At 40.5% G+C, this 21,208-nt stretch overlaps 1 protein-coding gene across 3 annotated transcripts in view; it reads right to left on the bottom strand.

Moving 5' to 3' along the window:
- The window catches only part of rtkna (rhotekin a), an 83,365-nt gene extending 66,497 nt beyond the window's left edge, over positions 1-16,868 (bottom strand). For all 3 annotated transcript variants that reach the window (XM_061672212.1, XM_061672215.1, XM_061672217.1), the window contains exon 1: positions 16,494-16,868. In XM_061672212.1, the coding sequence (XP_061528196.1) occupies positions 16,494-16,604 (111 nt within the window). In that variant the 5' untranslated portion in view covers positions 16,605-16,868. The remainder of the gene's footprint in view (positions 1-16,493) is intronic.
- Positions 16,869-21,208: the final 4,340 nt, after the last annotated feature.

Raw genomic sequence — 21,208 nt, 5'->3', positions numbered from 1 at the left:
GTGTATTAAGTCATTTGGGTGCCAAAGGCAAACTCATTCATGGGACCCTTGACATCTGGGCACTGCATAGATTTTGACCATTGTTTATCATCATCAACTAAAATGTGTGAATTTGAGAATTTTTCAGTTTCTTGCCTGAACCAGATAAACAAAAATCATCTAACGGTTTTACTGTAATCAAATAGAACAATCAACGTTTAATATTCAGTAGTTTACGCTTTCGACCACCTTAATACATCTTCATGATGAAAAGTGTCTCGCGTGTCACTCTCCACTTCATCTCGACAGTATTCTCCTCAAGTGATACGGACAGCAGTGCTACTGCAACTGGCAAGATCGTCTGGCTCTTGATGTTAGTTACACACATTCACTGTAAAAAAGGTTGAAACTTTTGGTAGTTTGGACAGCACTCAGTTATCGCTGTACTTACTGTTTTTCAAGGTTTGTTTTATATTAAGGGCTGAAAAGTGTTTTTCATAGAAATTACTGTAATTATGAATTTGCTATAGCGCATTAGAGGTTAGTGATAGATTTGCCCGTTTTGGCTTGCATACAAATTCAGGTTACATCGCCGTTGTAGGAACTCATTCATAAACCTAGGACCCTGTGTTTATCCTTCTTTTCTCTTGTTGCTCCTTCTTTCAGAGTAAACGTGGCAAAAAAGACCCAAAAAGCAAAACCCATCTAAAGTTCCGCCAAAGACATCTTGGGAAATGTCATTCTTGATTTTGTGTGATTTTTATAGGCATGTTTACCGGAAAATTTGGGTAGAAGAATTCTAAGACAACAAGGGGGATCCAACTTGAGAGTTTCCAGAGTAATGAAATCTACAACACCCGTCAACAACTGTTTTAGAAATTATGTCAGTGAGAAACTGGTGATTACCCAAGCAAATGAATCACCAAAATGAATAACTGTCTCTGTCTCAAAAACATCGACCTTCACACACGACCTTCCATCAGCATTTTAATAATAATCAGTTTCAGTGAGTTAAATCGGAACAGAACGAAACATCAATTAACAAAAATATCAGCTGTTGGGTTTTGGGGTCACCCTGTATGTACACAGTATGAACATTCCTCAGTGTTGACCGCCTTGGCCGTGGATTCCTGTGTACAAAAGAGAGACCCTGACTCTATCTAGTTCACAGTTTAGTCAGGTAGTTATTTGATGAAGCACAGAAAAGCACAGCAGTCTCTTTGTTCAGGGAGAGGGAAGGACAGGGAATGGTTGAGAAGGTGTGTAGCCCTGTTCCGTAATCTCCAGCATCATGACTTGTACTGGTTACGAGCTGATGTAAGACCACACAGTTGTTGGAATGGCTCTCAGTGAAGGGAACTGCTGTTTTCTATCAGTGCCAAGTAATACTTTGCATCACCATCAACCTGTCATCCATACGTGTGTGTGTGTGTGTGTGCGCGCGTGCTTTTGCGAAATCCAAGAAAGGAACCAGAAAGAACATTGCAAGAGACTCGTGTTTCTAAGACCTGAATTATAACTCAAAGGAGGTTAGCCTTAAGTGTCAGAGACTGTAAATTATATCTAGACATTAGTACGCTTGTGTGTGTGCGTGTGGTGCATGCATGTAGGTGGGCGTCTTTGGGTGTCAATGTTTAACAGAGCTGCCTTGAGTTGAGGTCTTGTGTTCACAAGAAGAAGATATCTTTGGCATGAGGCAGCCAAGCTTTCATTTTATAACCTGTTAACATCGGGCGCAGACAGGCTACAGTGAAGGTCACTTGGAGGGTGTGAGCTGATGCAGAAAGAAAGAATAAAAAAGATGGAGTGATACATCAAAAAAGAGACAGAACAAACAGTAATCTTCTCTGACAGTGTGGAGGTGAAGACAAAAAAGGTCTTCCTGAGTGTTCAGGAAAGTGGGTTAGTGCTTTAGAGAGGGGGGGGGGGGGGGGGGGGAGAACACTTTACTTGTAACATCAGGGGACCTGAGCCTTAAAGCAGAAGAGCGTCCCACATAATACAACTCTCCTGAGGAAGGTACAGGTTGACAGCAAATGAATGTGGGAGGATGTGAATGATGACTAGTCATAACACTGGGTACACCTGAGATTCAATACAAGAGCTGTACCAAAAACACTCCTTTTACAAAGACAATATTGTAGTCGAATGTTTGATATTGTCCTCATTGTTTGTAGTGGTGAAGAACTCCATTGTGTCATACTGAGAGGTGTTTCTGAAATTTTGGACCTCACACATGACTAAAGAACGTAGCCAAACTATTGGAACTTGCCCTCGGCGCATGCACTGAACCTAAAAAAAAAAATACAGTTCTGTGATGGATAACTTCAAAATTATAAAATAGAGTAAAAAAACAAACAAAAAAAGTGTCCCAAAACTTTAACAAGATAACAAAAACAAGACTAAACTAAACAAAGTATCTCGACATCATCTGATTATCCTCTTAGTCTTAAATTGTTTTGGATTATTTATTTATTGATTTATTGTTTAAGAATGGTAGTTTACAGTATTATCAGTATTTGAGACTGAATAATTCCACTGGCACTATTTTCTGTGGGAAAAATAAATTCAAACCCCCAACAACTAACAGGCTCCAGGAACAGATAGTGTTCAACTGTGTATTTCTATACACCGATATAGTCCTGAATTACTCAATAGTTACAGTGATACAAAGTCTTATTCACTTCATGGTGTAGGTTCAGTTTGATGATGCATGGGGTATGTTTTCCAACCAGCTGTGAGTATCCTGTGATGTCACACTTAATTGATCATTGTCATCTGTCTGTTCAAACATCAGGTGAACAAAGCGTGTCTGTTATTGAGAAAATTCAATGGACCTTGCGCAGTGCTACACTGCAGTGCTTTGTCACTGAATGTGACTATATGTGTGAGTCTGACACAAGGAAGAGAACTTGCAATGAATGACTAATCAGAGTTGGGAGTTTAAAGGATGAATATCGAGGAACATGTCCATGTGTAGACGTGGAAATTAGATGCTGACTGTAGATATGACTCACATCTTCGTCTCTGTGCTGATGTTGGATGTCTCAATTGACATGCGACTCATACTACTAAAGTATGCCTGGTCTCTCAACAGTTCCCCTGCCGTTAAATGAGGCTCCAATGCCAAGCAGTTCTCCCCCACTTTAGATAGAACAATATTTATTTTAAAATATGAGAGCATACAGTATAGAATCAGCTTTATTTGCCAAGTATGTAACAAAACACATGGAATTTCTGTCCGGTAGTTGGAGCCACTCTAGTATGATGACGAACAGCCACGCTGACAAAATATACATTTAGGACATAAAAAAAAAAAAAAAAGTATTAATGAAGAAATACATAATCAGAAAGCCTATGACTATACATGCTAAACAGCAGCATTGAAAAAAATTATTGAAAAAAGACTGATTGTTTTAGTGTTCGGCAATGTTTGTACAAATGCTGTACACAACTCTGACCCAACGAATCAAAGGATGAGAACATCACTAAATTATAAAAACAGATGCTGAGTGTGCGTGTGAGTCATATAGAAACAGGAATGGCTTTTCGTGTCCCCAAACAAGTGAACTAATATTCAGTGTGCAAAGATGCAAATGAGACCATTATAGATTGAAGTGGTGAGTGCTGCATTACAACAAGGACGTTACTACTGGTGTATGAAATTCGAACAAACAGATCTATTATGCTAAAATTTTAGTGCATAAAGATTTCTATTCAAATTTGGCAGTGAAACAAATAAATATTTTGAGTGAACAATAACGTGTTGTTCTACTTTTTAAACAAACAGCTCATTCATTTCTATGCTTAGTAGCTGGACATGGCTCATTTGTTCCCATGGCTTGAAGGAAGTCAAGAACATGATTAAACCCTTTTTTAAATGTGTGCATGCATGGCCCCACAGAGTACAAACATGGCCCCACGGCAATATACATCCAAAGCTTGTGTAATGATATAAACTGTGTTAAACATTTTCTGGCGAAAAATGTCCCTCAGCATACAGAGAGAGCTTCCAAGCATGCAGCTAGTTGAACTTTGGAATCTAAAGAGGACTTAAAGCATTTCTCTGCTAGTATTTACAGAAGGCCTTTTGGGCACAATAAACAAACTTCCTAAAGTCTACTCCTAATGGACAGCATGACGCTGAAAAAAAATCTTGTATGGAAGTTGTGCTTCCACTCTTGAGCGCCTATGGGCCTGATTGCCTGGCATTTTATGACATAGGAAAGACTTTGGGGCTCCAGAGCAGCGAAGGCCCATTGTTGGCTGGTTACACAGAGCTCCTCTGAGGCATTGAAAGGGCATTTTGTCATTCCTTGGACACCACTTGTTCCTCCACTGGCTCATGGTCTGAGGTTCTGCTTTATTTATTTATTTCCGGCAAAAGTGTTGTCCTGGCAACATGTACATGACCTCTCTTCCCCTCTTTAGGTCGACAGGCAAATGTATGTGTACATTAGCAAGTTCATCGCCAAGTTCCCGCCAAGCCACATTAAACACTCAGCACATAATGCTGCCAGTCTTTGGGAATTCAGAGAGATTTCAGATATAAAATGTATTATTAAGAAGTACAAAACTGACATGTTGAATCTGTTTTCTTGCTGCTCCTTTCTACCATTAAAGTTCAAGATTATTTTTTGTCAACCAATCAATGAACAGCAGTCTGTTTACCTCCATCATAGGCTACACTGAATTTATATAACATTTATTATGATGCAGAATGCTACAATTCAATATGGATTACTGATGCAGCTTGAACCGATAATCCCCCCCCCCCCCCCCACAATCAATTTATTTGTTCTTACTGTGTGACTACTTACTACTTTTAAACTGAATTTGTAATGACCTATCGCACTATTACAAATAATAGACTTCTAACCAAAATCCAGCTGTTCTGTGCAATGAGCAATACTCAGACAACTTCAGGCCAAAATGTCACAGCTATCCTACCCGCCTTCTTCAGTGAGGCAACATAACTTGGGTCTTGTCAGTGTATTTTGGCTCCAACGTTTGCAACATAGCATAACATACCGTATATGCAAATCCCTAGTTATATGACAGTCACATTGACAGTCCAGCTTCAGAGTTCCACTTTTTTTTCCCGATTCCGCCAGCATTATCTTTATTGACATTTATGAATCGATTTAGAATTATTTATAACTGCGTCACAATAACAATCGATTTTTCCCCAAACCCTGACACTACCATGAGCTGTTAGATTCAGTTTAGCAAAAATACTCTGTTATTGTTAATCATCTGCTCAAAATATTTCATTTATAATCCATGTTTTCCAGCACTTAGTTTATTAAAATAATGTAACAAAGATTGGCTAAGTTCTTGACAGTGTTCTGACTTGGTTCCGGAAGACAGAGCACCCAAAAGATAAAAAGACAACATCGTAAAACAAGGACTGTTTCATTTCATATTGACAGAACAAGGAATTTAATACAGAATAGGGATTTGGGGATCATATTAAAAAGTCAAACTCGCCATGAAGTACACAGCTTACATACTTGGACATTTATTGTATCAGTTACCAAATCAAACTATAAGTTGCAATATAACACAATATGGATATTTGTGTCCTACACAGACGTACTACTGCTACGAGTGCCAAAAAGAAAAGGGACTGAAAAGAAAAACAGTTTTGGGAGATATTTTGAGACTCTCTACAAGTACATAAAAATGTGAACCGTACAAAACTGCTACAACGGGAACACCCAGCAAATGTAACTTTGCACTTTGGGGGAAACAGCAAAAACCAACCACTTGTAAAAGCTTTCACCAACAACTGGCCAATTCAAAGCACTTGGAGAGCGTTGCGGGCAAAAGGGTGTGTCGACACACATACGCACGCACACGCACACACAATATATACAGTATCCTAACCACTTTCAAGCTTGGGTAGTGATAACCACAGTAGAGTGGACTGATTGAGTGATCATCACCAAGTTTGACAATAACACAAAACATTAAAAATAGAGTATATTCTATGTTAATTATTATAATAATAAGGGTGCTAAGTGAGCTAGCACACTCTTGGGTGGCTTCAGCTGACACAGCAGAGTTTGAGAGTGAAGACGAGGCCTCAAGGACGAAAGGTGTGATGCACAAAGCAGCGTTCGTTCTCCTCTGCTCCCACTGAGAGAAGCATGCAGACGATCAACAGGACGGCAAGTGAAGAGATTGAAATACAAATACTCTATGTGCATGTCATTGTTTCTGAAGCTATTTTTGACTCTTTGACCATGTTGAACTCCATGCCAAGACCACTGATTATGTGGAACCAGAAAATATCAATCAATCATACATTTAGCAATAAGTAATAGTAATAATCCAATGATTTATAAGCGTTCTCAGTATTCTCACACATCCCCAGTACACTGATTCAAAATTATTTTTAGAATAAAAATAGCAGTCATTAAGTTCAATAATGTTGGACTCTGAGGTTCATTTACTTCCAGCAAAATATCCTTTAACAAAAATTATTCAACGCTCACTGGCTGACTGTCACAGCCTTTTAACCATTTTGCTCCAATCACAGGTGATATGTCCAGTGACTGAACATCAAACATATTTAAAGCTCAACTCTGCTCAACAAAAAGTGGGTATTAACTAGAGATTTGTCTGTAATAAGCATAGAATTAAATTTCAGAGTAGTCACTTTGGGTTTAAACCAACAATGGCTCAGCCTACAGCAGTGTGCTGATAATATACCATTGATGAGCCACCTTCAAGGATCTCATTTACACAAGGTGCACACGCAAATTCGATATCCTTTGGCACTGTGCAAGAGGAGGGAGGCTTTTACACTGAAGTAGATGGCTTCATTCAGACTTCAGTTCAGCATTCAGCACAATCGTTCCCAAGCAGCTCATACAAAAGGCTCAAACACATGGGAGTCCAAACCTCTCTCTGTAACTGGTTGAACGGAGTTTCTATCAGGGTGGCCACAAAAGACTCCAAGATCATCACAGTGAATACAGGGGCAGTATGTTCACACCACTGCTGACCCACAACTGTGTGCAATCCCTCAGCACCAACATCGTAGCGTTTGCAGATGATGACTGTGGTGGGCCTCATTACCAGTAATGACGAAGGCAACCACAGGAGTGTCATGTTCAAACTGAGGAGGGCAAGAGACCCACCCCTCATCATGTGCTCTTTTTACTGGGGAAACATTGAAAGTAGGGCTGCAGCTTTCAAATATTTTTACAAATCGAGTATTCCATCGATAATACCATTGATTATTTTAGGAATCGGATGTAAACTGATTTGCATTATTAAACACAATAACATACAGTACATGTGAGGTACCATCTCACATTTTACTGTAATATCTGTGACTGAGTGTGTATGATTTTAAAAGGCGGGGCTTGGCCTGGTGAGTGATCAGCGAATGAGAGTGCAGAGTTGGCTGGCTGTTAACTGGCTAACCCAATAGTCATTCTATGTGTTGAGATTCTCTCAGTGTGAGTTGTGGCCAAAAGCAGCTTGTGAATGAATACGTTTATTACGTGTTTATTTCCCATTTTGTCAATAAAGCGATTAAAAGTGCCCTGGCGGCCGTGTCTACCCTTGACCACTTGCAGATTACAATGCATTCTAACTAGCGATGGTAGTCTATATTAAATTAGTTACCATCAATATGTCACCTTGCACAGACGAGTAAGGTGGTTTTGCGGTCCAGATTTCCCCTTTATCTTCTTTTTTTAAAGTGTAAAAATTATCCCAAAGTTTAGTCATCTGTCTTTTACAGACTCTTTGCTTCTGTCTTGCCACCCTCACACCAACTTATTTTCATAAATACTGGGGTATGCGACTGCAGCAAAATTAGCCCGTGTGGCAAAATAATCCCGACAAAGATTTGAGGCAGATTTCGCCTGGACCTTTTATTCTAATTAAATTACTCAAGTTATTCGGTTAATCGTTACAACATAAATTGAGAATGTCATTACTGACTTCATCGCTGAGTGATTTTCACTGTATCGTGACAAAAGACTGTACAATGCATGGTGAATACAGCCAAAAAGATTTTGCTCCTTTTACCTTGTCTCTCTCACACTTCTGCCTCCTGCCTTCAGGGAGAACGGACCACAGCCACCGGGCATACACATAGGACTGTGGTGGCAGGCTGCAAAGAGGTTGAACTCCATCCACTTTTTGTGGACCACATGTCCAGAGGAAAGCAGGACAGTCTGATCATGTTACCAAAGACATTTACGGTTTTGAAATTCATCTCCAACATTTGTGGTATTACGTTGCATCCCAGTTATCTGTTGTTATTGATTGCTAGGCTGCAGGTGGTTTGAGTACATGACTCATGCTAATTTATTGTTGTAATATTTCCTACAAAACTGAGAACAAATTGAAGCATGTTACTTCTTAACTTTTATCACTCAGCAAACCATGTAAACCAAATCTTCATCGGCTTTTACTGTATATTACCTCATGATTCATCAAATGACTGCACTGAAGGAAATTCAGCGCTCTGTGTCACATGTGACCTCTGCGCTGCATATACCATGACTTGTGATAGCAGACCAATATACGATTGAGTGTGCATGACTTCCTGAGGTTAAAAGGTGATTCCCTGTGAGATGAATGCACACAGCCAGTAAATAAACCAAGAGAGAGTGGACGCTTACAACATACAGTAAAGCCAAAACACACTGAGGATGTGAATGGTGAGAGACTCTGTTGGAAATGGAGCGACAGAATCAATACCTTATCTTTCCCGTGTATTGCACCATTAACATCCCTCCATCCATTTTGTACCGCTTATCCGAGGTCAGGTTGTAGGGGCAGTAGCTTTAGCAGGGACGCCCAGACTTCCCTCTCCCCAGCCACTTCATCCAGCTCTCCCGGGGGGATCCCGAGGCGTTCCCAGGCCAACGGAAAGACGTAGTCTCTCCAGCGTTTCCTGGGTCTTCCCCGGGGTCTCCTCCCGGTGGGACGTGGTCGGAACACCTCACCAGGGAGGCGTCCGGGAGACATTCGAATCAGAACACCATTAACATCCATCAAGCTTCAATTTACAGTTCAGACCAATCCACCGTCACACATACCCTTACACACCATGTTCTTGTTAACAGCCCCGCAATAACAAACCAACACATTTATGATCCCTGTTCATGTGCAGCTGCAGAAACTCTTGAAAACGCTGCAATTACCCTCTCTCTTTGCTAGAAATGTGCTATCATTAAGCTCATTACATTGACAAACATACAACAAAAGCCCTTTATTTCACCATTATTATTTGGAATGTGACGGATGAGTGCATACGCACATCCTTCGTTTTCAAAAAGATGCGGTTTTCAAATCCTTCATTAAATATAATACCTGTCTTTTTAAAATACAGTATTAACTGGTTATATTTTAAAATCTTCTTTTCCTTTCGGCTTGTCCCGTTAGGGGTCGCCACAGCAAGTCATCCTTTTCCATGTGAGCCAATCTCCTGCATCCTCCTCTCTAACACCAACTGCCCTCATGTCTTCCCTCACTACATCCATCAACCTTCTCTTTGGTCTTCCTGTAGCTCTCTTGCCTGGCAGCTCCTTCCTGATCACCCTTCTACCAATATACTCTCTCTCTCTCTCTCTCTCTCCTCTGGATGTGTCCAAACCATCGAAGTCTGCTCTCTCTCTAACTTTGTCTCCAAAACATCTAACCTTTGCTGTCACTCTGATGGACTCATATCTAATTGTATCCAACCTGGTCACAACATCTTCATTCATCTTTTAAAATGAACCTGACAATTATTTGCAACTGTTGTAATTGGTTACAAAATTACACAGTATTGGCCAATATGACCACATTTAAATAGGGACTACAACTAAAGTTGACATCAACTGTTCAACATCTATTGCCTGATGATAACCTACCATGCATGTTTTTGGGATGTGGGAGGAAACCGGAGTACCTGGAGAAAACCTACGCAGGCACGGGGAGAACATGCAAACTCCATACAGGCAAGGCCGGATTTGACCTCCAGTCCTCAGAAATGTGAGGCAGATGTGCTAACCAGTCGCCCACCGTGCCGCCACATTTAAATAATTTTTATATATAATTTTCATGCTACTTTCATGATACGTTTTAAAACCCTGAAAACTTCCACTTTGAGTCCCAAAATTTCAGTTTTTTTTTGTTTTTTTGTTTTTTAATTTCTCTCGAAACACCTTTGTTACCTAAATGAGCAACTAAAACAGCAATGTCCTTTAAAATCTGATTTTAATGAAAAACTGTCATGATAATGCCCCCTCAACCTCTACCCATAGATTGTGGGGAAAACATTACTTGTTTTACCAGTTTGCCTGGTTCTGTGACTTCAAAAGCCCCCAACAATAACCTTGTACGTACTTTTGCTGAACACAGGCAAATGGAGCAACACAAAAACAAAATATGGAAATGAACTGAGAATACTAACAAAATACCAGCAAAGATGATAAAAGCTATAATGGAAATTCAGACTGCTGGTCTACTAGCAGAACTCATTAACAAGTTCAGAGGGAGCAAGAAGGGACTGGTGTGATGCAAAAGAATAACATTTTAATCCAAAGAATTCAAATGAAGCAAAAGAATCAGGCATGGATACAAGGATTGGATCTATAAAATGGGTCCCGGAGCGGTAAGGTACTGCTAGAACAGGAGTGTCAAACTCATTTTTGCTGCGGGCCACATCGCAGTTATGGTTTCCCTCGGAGGGCCGTCATGAGCGCGAACACATATACAGTAAATGTACAATTGCCTCATGTTATTACATATAAACAAAGAAATTGATGAATAAGTATATTTGAAACCAGAAGCCAGTAAAAAGTTGTTAATTCAGTTTATTTTGAAAATTGGTAACAAAACTGTTTGCAATCAACGTTATATAAAAGGGAAGTTGTTGTTATTTTAGCAAGAAACATGAAGTCGACGCACTTGATTTGCTTTCGCGGGCCACGTACATTGATGTGGCGGGCCAGATGTGGCCCCCGGGCCTTGAGTTTGACACCTTTGTGCTAGAAGAACTGTATCTCAATACCCATCTAAGTACTTAAAAGGGGGACAATTATATAACAATTTTTTTTTTTTATCTGTTATCTTTGTGCTGCTGCTTCAGTGCAACCTCTCTTCCATCAGAGCACTAGCAAATTAGCCTTTTGGGGGAGCGATCAATAAATCAGTGAATTGCTATTTTTTTTCCAATATTTTAAATGGATTATAATTACAGTTTAGAATACAATCAAATGCAAACAAATCAAACAGACAAAATTAAGCTTGCTTGGGCTAAATACAATATAGTGGACTGTCATTCTTACATTGCTCACAGATCTTAGGGCGCATATTGGCATGGTACTGCATAATGGGACTTCTTAATTGTATTTCTTTTGTTGGCATTTCAGCTTCAAAACAATATTTCCCAACATTTAAACAGAATTTCAGAGGGAATGGTGTAACTAGTATGTTTAACTGTGTGCAGTATATCTCTTTTGTTTATGACTCCAGATGTCATAACCAAAGAGCAGCACTGGAAGCAGCTTCAAAAGGCAGGAACAGACAGCAAAGGACGACTTTCCATAAAAGCAGGAAAGAGAAATGTGTAAAAGTAGTTAGGAGTTAGATTAGAAATCCTTCTGAGATTGTCTACACTGCTAAAATACAGTAGCTAACACAAAGCAGATGTTGACAGGGGAGACCGGAAGTGTGATACGTTTGCATCTGGCGATAAACAGCTGACTTTTTACCTACTTCTCAAATTTTAGTGGATTCATTTTTTTTCCCGTTAGCGAATATCCATGCGTCACTATCAAGCATACACCAGAAGACACAGACGTATGCTTGAAAGCCTAATGACATTTGCAATTCCATTACAAAAGTGTGGAAAAACTACTGACCAAGGTAGAAAATATACAAAATATTATTACTGTTCTGGTGCAAACATCCCAGCACAATTATATTACTAAACCATATATAGATATTAAGCAGAAGATGGAAAATGAAATTAATTTTTAGTTTGTACCAAACCACAACTGGACACCAAAAACACTTAAGTCTCTGTTGGCATGTTATAATGTTTTGCTTAAGGGGATAAAATCCTAAATACTAGGGAATAGTAGTGTAAATAGGAAAGGCAATTGAAACTTTATTTGACGACATGCACAATGCAGTGCAGCTCTCGAGTGTAATTAATGTGAAACTGCTACAAGGCAGAGCTAAATGCACTAATGTGACTTCAAAATGAGATAAAAGTGTGCCAAATGAGTAAGTTCAACATGAGCGAGACCTCTAGTTAAAGATGTAAACAGAGGAATATCATTACATACTGAATTTGTTTCTCAGCATTGGGGAAAATGCAGCCTGTTCTCACGGGAATTTAGGACTCCAGTAATACATATACATATACATATATATATACATATACATATATACATACATATACATACACATACATATACATATATACATACATACATACATACATACATATACATATACACACACACACACACACACACACATATTTAGTATATTCTCAGTATTATTTATATATTTGCGTGTGTGTATATACATATGTATATATGTGTATAGTATATATATATATATATATATATATATATATATATATATATAAATACTCAGTATTTAGTGGAAGTACCCTTTTGAGCTAATACAGCCATGAGTCTTTTTGGGAACGATGCAACAAGTTTTTCACACCTGGATTTGGGGATCTTCTGCGATTCCTCCTTGCAGATCCTCTCCAGTTCTGTCAGGTTGGATGGTGAACGTTGGTGGGCAGCCATTTTCAGGTCTTTCCCAAGATGCTCAATTGGGTTTTAAGTCAGGGCTCTGGCCTGGCCATTCAAAAATAGTCAGAGTTGTTCTGAAGCCACTCCTTCGGTATTTTAGCTGTGTGCTTAGGGTCATTGTCTTTTTTGAACGTGAACCTTCGGCCCAGTCTGAAGTTCTGAGCACTCTGGAGAAGGTTTTCGTCCAGGATATCCCTGTACTTGGCCGCATTCATATTTTCTTCGATTGCAACCAGTCTCTCTGTGATGAGCAGTGCCTGGTTTTCTCCACACATGCCACTTAAAATTAAGGCCCACAATTTCTATCTTGATCTCATCAGACCAGAGAATCTTATTTCTCACCATCTTGGAGTCCTTCAGGTGTTTTTTAGCAAACCCCATGCTTTCATGTGTCTTGCACTGAGGAGAGGCTTCAGTCGGGCCACTCTGTCATAAAGCCCCGACTGGTGAAGGACTGCGGTGATGGTTGACTTTCTAGAACTTTCTCCCATCTCCCGACTGCATCTCTGGAGCTCAGCCACAGTGATCTTTGGGTTCTTCTTTACCTCTCTCACCAAGGCTCTTCTCCCCCATTTACTCAGTTTGGCCGGACGGCCAGCTCTAGGAAGGGTTCTGATCGTCCCAAACATATTCCATTTCAGGATTATGGAGGCCACTATGCTCTTAGGAACCTTAAGTACAGCAGAAATGTTCTTTGTAACCTTGGCCAGATCTGTGCCTTGCCACAATTCTGTCTCTGAGCTCTTCAGGCAGTTCCTTTGACCTCATGATTCCCATTTGCTCAGACATGCACTGTGAGCTGTAAGGTCTTCTATAGACAGGGGTGTGGCTTTGGGCTATCGTTCAGATATTTTCAAAAGTTGAAGGGGGAATAAGTAGAGCTGTCGACATAAATTATGAATTGATGGATGATAGTTTTTTGTGCTTTTTTTACACTTACATTAAACGCTTTAGACAGTCCTTATAGTAGCCGCCATTGTTTACCATTTTAAATCAGCGCACCCTAATAAAGTAGCGATTTTTCAGCATATTAAATAGGTGATTGAAAATAATTCTGGGGTGCTAGCTGTTGTTTTCATGTCAGAGTGCAAAGCAACAGTACATGACTGTTTGTAAGGATGTGTGTGTCACTTTCCGTTGTGTTTGTATCAGTTTAATCGATGACACCCTAAAAAATTTGCAATTTTCAGCATATCAAATTAGCAATTGAACATAATTTTGGGGTGCTCGCTGTTCTTCGTTTGAGATAGCTGTTGTTCATATGAGTGTGCAACAATGTTTGACAGCAATATAAGGTACCAACTTGAACAATGCTGTGTTTGGAAACTCAAGAAAGCTGTCATTTTTTTCCAAATTATTTCCTGAGAAATTATCATTTTGGAGGTGAGGGGATTCCGCCCAACAGTTCCGATTTATAAAATATGAGTTAAAACTGCAACTTTTTAGTATGGTACATTCCTTTGCACACACAGTCTATGCAGTGTCTCCAGCTGTGTTTTTTTTATTTATTTTTTTTTAATTGTCATTTTGGAGGTGGGGAAATTCCACCAGACAGTGACAACATAAAATATGACTCAATACCGCCACTTCATAGCATTGTATATTCCTTTTTCACCCACTTTTCAAGTGACCAAAAGTATTGGAACACACATTTAATATTTGGTGGCATAACCCTGACTTGCAATAACTGCATCAAGCTTGCGACCCATTGACTTCACCAGACTGTTGCACTCTTCATTTGAAATGTTTTTACAGGCCTTTACTGCAGCCTCTTTCAGTTCTTGTTTGTTTCTGGGGATTTCTCCCTTCAGTCTCCTTTTCAGGAAGTAAAGTGCATGCTCTATTGCATTAAAGTCCAGTGAATGACTTGGCCAGTCTAAGACCTTCCACTTTTTCTCCCTGATGAAGTCCTTTGTTGTGTTGGCAGTGTGATTTGGGTCATTGTCTTGTTGCATGACGAATCTTCTTCCGATTAGTTTTGATGCATTTTTCTGTAAATTGCCAGACAAAATGGTTTTGTAGACTTCAGAATTCATTCTGCTGCTACAATCATGAGTTACATCATCAATAAAGACGAGTGAGCCTGTTCCAGAAGCAGCCATGCAAGCCCAAGCCATGACATTACCTCCACCATGTTTCACAGATGAGCTTGTGTGTTTTGGAACATAAGCAGATCTGTTCTTTCTCCATACTTTGGCCTTTCCATCACTTTGGTAGAGGTTAATCTTAGTCTCATCAGTCCATAAAACTTTGTTGCAAAACCTTTTGGCTCATCTCTGTACTTCTTTACAAAATCCAATCTGGCCTTCTGGTTCTTTTTGCTGATGAGTGCTTTGCATTTTGTGGTATGGCCTGTATATTTATTCTCTCGAAGTCTTCTTCGAACAGTGGATTGTGATACCTTCAACCCTGCCCTGTGGAGGTTGGCAGTGATGTCATTGTCTGAAGTCTTTGGGTGTTTCTTCACATCTCTCACAATGTTTCTGTAATCATCTGCTGTTGATACCCTTGGCCGACCTGCTCGTTGTTTGTTGCTCTGTACACTAGTAGATTTTCTTTTTCGGAACATTCCAAATTGTTGTATTGGCTATGCCCAATGTTTGTGCAATAGCGCTGATCGGTTTTCCCTCTTCTCTCAGCTTAAAAAATGGTTTGCTTTTATCCCATAGACAGCTCTGTGGTCTTCATGTTTGCTTGACAGCAAATGCAGTTTGCACAGGTGAAACCCAAAGCCAAAAACAAGCACCAATGCACTAAAAGGCAACACCTGAGCAACTACAAACACCCATCAGTAACATGTTCCAATACTTATGCTCACTTGAAAAGTGGGTGGCTTCAAACAAAAGGTGCTCTGTCCTGAGTTATTTAACACATCTAGATGTAAATACCATGAAATATAAGCTGGAATTTTATCTTTTTATCTGAAACCCAAATGTCTTCATTATACAACAAATACAAGGGAATTGACCTTCCCGTTCCAATACTTTTGGAGGAGACTGCATAATCCATCCATCCATTTTCTGAGCCGCTTCTCCTCACTTGGGTCGCGGGCGTGCTGGAGCCTATCCCAGCTGTCATCGGGCAGGAGGCGGGGTACACCCTGAACTGGTTGCCAGCCAATCGCAGGGCACATACAAACAAACAACCATTTGCACTCATGCCTACGGGCAATTTAGAGTCTCCAATTAATGCATGTTTTTGGGATGTGCAAGGAAACCGGAGTGCCCGGAGAAAACCCATGCAGGCACGGGGAGAACATACAAACTCCACACAGGTGGGGCTGGGGATTGAACCCGGGTCCTCAGAACTGTGAGGCTGACGCTCTAACCAGTCGTCCACCGTGCCGCCGATACTGCATAATGTTGTCTTAATATGAAATATACATTTTAGGAGTGAAACCATGGCCTCGTTTTTGATAAACACTTAAGCCTGCTATGTAACTTTATTTTAATGTTGTTCATTATGGTGGCACTTGGCGAGTTGAGAATTTTTTTTCGGTGGTTTAAAACTTTGAGAACCATGATGAAAGGATAAAAAGATATGAAAGGGACATAACTTTGGCAGTGTCGTTTAACACACAAATGACGCTTTAAATGAAGCATTCTGAATGAAAGTGTACGGTGGGAGTGTACCGTAGAGGTTCAATGAGCACGAGAGAGACATAAATAGAATGTGTGCCCCCCAAGGAGTGTGAATGGAGTGTTGCCTGTGATGCAGTGTTACCTGTGAGGTGTTGAAGTACAGACTCTTTCTGAACCTCCCACGAAGTATCTCCATTTCAAGAGCCGAGCCGCGGGCAACCGTGGCTCTCGTTGTTTGATTCCGACAAAACATACTTGCCGGCAGGCTCGCACACGCTAGCTCCCGCGGGGACTAGCCCCCACCCCCCCTAACTAAACCGCCGGGAGTCCGCAGAGTCCAATCCGAAAACGGCAAGCCGAACGCGGATCCAGGTGGCGCACACCAGGCGGCCCCCACCGGTGAGCGAACACGTCGAACCGATAAAGCGTCGCTTCCAAAAGTGGAAGTTGAATGAGTTGTAAAGTTACCACTTTTAGAGAGAACTTTCACTCTCGTGTATCTTCTGTAGTGCCGTAACCAAACGTCCCAACGCCTGAACCAAAAGTTTGCCCTGCCCCTGTTCACACAGACACACGTCTACCGGTAACGTGACTGACCTGCCCCCCCCACCACACTTCTCCAATAAGAAAGTTTGCATTTGAAGAAACAACGAAGAAATCCACTTCACCCACAAAATTGATGCACGCGTATTATTGAAAAAGATTAGATACATCTTCACAAGCCAATTAAATGTTTTTTTAAAATAAAAACACCTTAAAATAATGCTGATTTTGAGTCAGTGCCTTTGAGACTTCCCTGTGTCACCCCCCAAAAATGGACAGTATGTTTCATTCAACTTTATATTCATTGTATTAGGTAGATGTCATGCTATTAGAAATGCATATTGTTTAGTCAAGCTCGCACACTTTTTAAAAAATATATAAATTAACAGCAAGTAGACATACATCTAAATGCAAACAGCAAAATATGTGAGATTGCTGACAGGGTGGACATTTTTGACTAATGTTAGCATTTTTTGAGCACAGAATTCAAGCTGACTGTGCTGTTTAACAAATATATTTCCAATTTATGTAAGGTATTTATATCAATTGATATTTCACTATGACATAGTGGGCATGCTTGACAACATCCTGCTTCACACATAAAATGAAATTATGAAACATAAGTGTAAATATTTATTAAACAATCTACTGTTTCAGCCTACATTGATGAAATAATAAAAATGCTTGGAGTAGTAATGTCACTGAACACAGTTTATATATATATATATCCATCCATTTTCTGAGCCGCTTCTCCTCACTAGGGTCGCGGGCGTGCTGGAGCCTATCCCAGCTGTCATCGGGGTACACCCTGAACTGGTTGCCAGCCAATCACAGGGCACATAGAAACAAACAACCATTCGCCCACACAGTCATGCCTACGGGCAATTTAGAGACTCCAATTAATGCATGTTTTTGGGATGTGGGAGGAAACCGGAGTGCCCGGAGAAAACCCACGCAGGCACGGGGAGAACATGCAAACTGCACACAGGTGGGGCCGGGGATTGAACCCGGGTCCTCAGAACTGCGAGGCTGACGCTCTAACCAGTCGCCCACCGTGCCTATATATATACCACCCAGGTGCTTAGATCCAAAGCGGCTCAGAAAATGGATGGATGGATGTTATTTGTGCAAATGTTTGGCCACTTAACAATAAGAGTTCCCTGGTATACCCTGCCTTTCAAGTCTGCAGGAAATCCTCAAATGTTTTTGTTTTTTTTATACAGTAAACAAAATGAGAAAAGAAAATGTAATAATTAGATTATTCATTTGATAAATTACAGTATCTTGGGTTAAAATGGTTTGATTTGCTATTCCAAATGACCATCCACTCTTCATGTGTGTGACATTCTCAAGATGTTATGTTTTATATTTTTCCTTGTTTCATTTAAATGTATCTCTCTTTTAAATGTCATTCCACTAACAGCCAGCCAAGCAGCCTTTGTCACCATGGTAAAGAGTACAGACTTAAACAGTTAATTTATGGCGATGGAATGTGACTGGCAATCCTTGGCAGCACCAGCGATTTACTGGACCTGCTGTGAGTGGAATTCAGAGGTCAGAGTGTCACAGAGGATCAGTCACAGTGAACCAAAAGCTACATCCACATGGTAACGGAAACCTGCTGGGTAGATGAAACCCCACGGGATGAATGTATGCGTGGTCACTGGAGTCTCACAATAGAACAGGTCTATCTAAGCAAAGATTCACAAAGATTGACCTTAAGGTCATTTCTGGGGCATGTCAGTGCTCGAAAAGCTACATTCATCCTTTTTGCAGCCTTCCTGTCTCAAAAGCAATGATTGCATCCTGAAGGAAATGGGATTTTTGGCCATTTCATTAAAAAAAAAAAAAAAAAAAAACACACCACAATGTACTTTTAGTGAAACAAAGACCCTCACAGACGCTACATTTGCTCCCTTGATACTTGACTTTTATACTTTGATAACAGACCTGTAAAAGTTACCTTGGAGTAAAGTAGTCAAATTATTGGCCCTATACAGTATACGGTACATTAGTGGAAAGTGTACTTTTCCAAACCAAAAGCAACATCCACCCATCCATTTTCTGAGCCGCTTATCCTCACTAGGGTCACGGGAGTGCTGGAGCCTATCCCAGCTATCTTCAGGCAGGAGGTGGGGTACACCCGGAACTAGTTGCCAGCCAATCACAGGGCACACATAAACAAACAACCATTCACACTCACATTCACACCTATGGGAAATTTAGAGTCTTCAATTAACCTACGCTGCTTGTTTTTGGGATGTGGGAGGAAACCGGAGTGCCCAGAGAAAACCCACGCAGGCACAGGGAGAACATGCAAACTCCACACAGGCGGGGCTGGGGATTGAACCCCGGTCCTCAGAACTGTGAGGCAGACGGTCTAACCAGTCGTCCACCATGTCGCCCAAAAGCAACTTGTTTATATATAATATATAATATATATATTTTGACTTGACTCATTTGTAAATTGTGGTGGAATTACTTTTATATTACTGTAAAAACCAAGACTGACCTTGAATCTTGCAAGAAGGGTAGTGGATGCATGAATAATCACACAAAATCAAGTAGTATGTCTTCTAACATGGTGGATGCTGTCTCACTAAACATGAGCTGTATTGTGACCACAAACATACAGTTTACAATTACTTGGACCAGGGAGAACAAAAATAACATTGGGTCATCAGCCAAATGTTGCTTCACCATGACAAATGCATTATTAACTGATGACATGTAAAAGCTTATTCTGGTAAATTCCCATTCCATTAAACCAGTTTTTCTGGAGATGCTTTGCAAGCCTTTTCTTGCAGCAAATGTCTAATATTTAGGATTATTGTCTGCATTGTGAAGCGCCATTATCAGTTTTGTAGCATTTGACTGATGGGAGCCCTTTAAATAGCCCAATACACCTCACAAATGACCTTGTTACTGCTGTTGGCAGTCATGTCACCAATAAACAGCACTGAGAATGAGCCATATATGCCTGTGCGCATAACACTGCCTGCATCATGTTTTCACACATGATGTGATATGTTTTGGACCATGACCTTTCATTTCCTTGACCTTGGTTTGTTCTGTCCAAAGAATGCACTCCAAAACATCAGACATACTTTTTGTAAACCCTCCCTTTACATTCATGAAGTCATCTCTTGATTGTTGTTTTTGACAATTGTTGTTCGGGACGTCTGACACTCCCGACAAAATGAACAGGATGTGACCGGACTCGTCAGATTTTTTTATCAGAACAGAATTTTTAATTCCACTGTACATAGTATCCTTGACTTCCATTGATCATGTGAATAGTTTGTTTTTTTCCCCAAGGAAAAGACAGCAATCATCAAATACTCTTCTCAATTGGCTATGGACCATAAGCTTAAATCCAATGTAGAGATGACTAGTTACAACGTTTGCTGTTGAAAGGAGCCCCCGACCAACCCCAACCCCCACCCCTTGAGTGCATCTTATTTATAAGCAGGATGTTTGTTGATGGGTGCTTGTGTAAATAGCTAAAGGCTGTGCATCTCATGCAGCGATGTGATCTAACTGGGAGTTGTGAGTGTGTGTGTCAGTCCCAGACTCTATCTGTGTGAATTGCAGTTTATGTTTACAGGCCTCCTGCCGCTGTGGTCAGTAGGGGGGTAGGCAGATATCAGGGGCTTGAGGTTTGAGGGACGCTTTCTCCAACCAGGTCTGCCTGCCTTTCAACTCCTCTCGGCGGTTCCATGTGAGCCCTTTGGGCAGCTCAGCTTCACACAAGCAATGTGCTTATGTATACGCTTTGTCATGGCACATTTTAAAGCCATCTGGAAGGAAAAGATAGGTTTGCTTTTATCTGCATCTTCTTTTTTTGTAAATCCCGTGGAACTATTTTTTGCTGTTAACTGCTCCATTTTGATCTCCTCACGTATTTCTGCCCACTCGTAGCAAAAACAAACATGACTGCTAGTTAACACTGACTCAGTGGCAGAAGGTTACAAAACGGCATCAACAAAGGAACTGCTGAACATGGAGAGAAAAAAAATGACTGTGGAGCATCTCGAGAATGATCACATGGTTAAGAAGAAAAAGAAAAAAGAGAGACAACCGTGCAGGGACAGTTTTCCACAAAAGACAATTTGACCCCTTTCTCACACTCATATGTACTCAATGTGCTCTATGATAGACCGCCCAGGTGTTTAGATCCAAAAAAGTGGGAGGAAGCAGGCCTCATGTCACCAGCATGAGTCATATACTTTTTATTTTGCTTCCTTTTCAGTGAACCAAAGAAGAGGAATGACTGTGGCTTTTGAGTCTACAATCATGTGGTTGTCTATATTC

This window comes from Phycodurus eques, chromosome 3 (genome assembly GCF_024500275.1).
Source record: "Phycodurus eques isolate BA_2022a chromosome 3, UOR_Pequ_1.1, whole genome shotgun sequence".
NCBI lineage: Eukaryota > Metazoa > Chordata > Actinopteri > Syngnathiformes > Syngnathidae > Phycodurus > Phycodurus eques.
The sequence above is the reverse complement of the archived record's forward strand: the minus strand, read 5'-3'. Positions and strand labels throughout refer to the sequence as shown.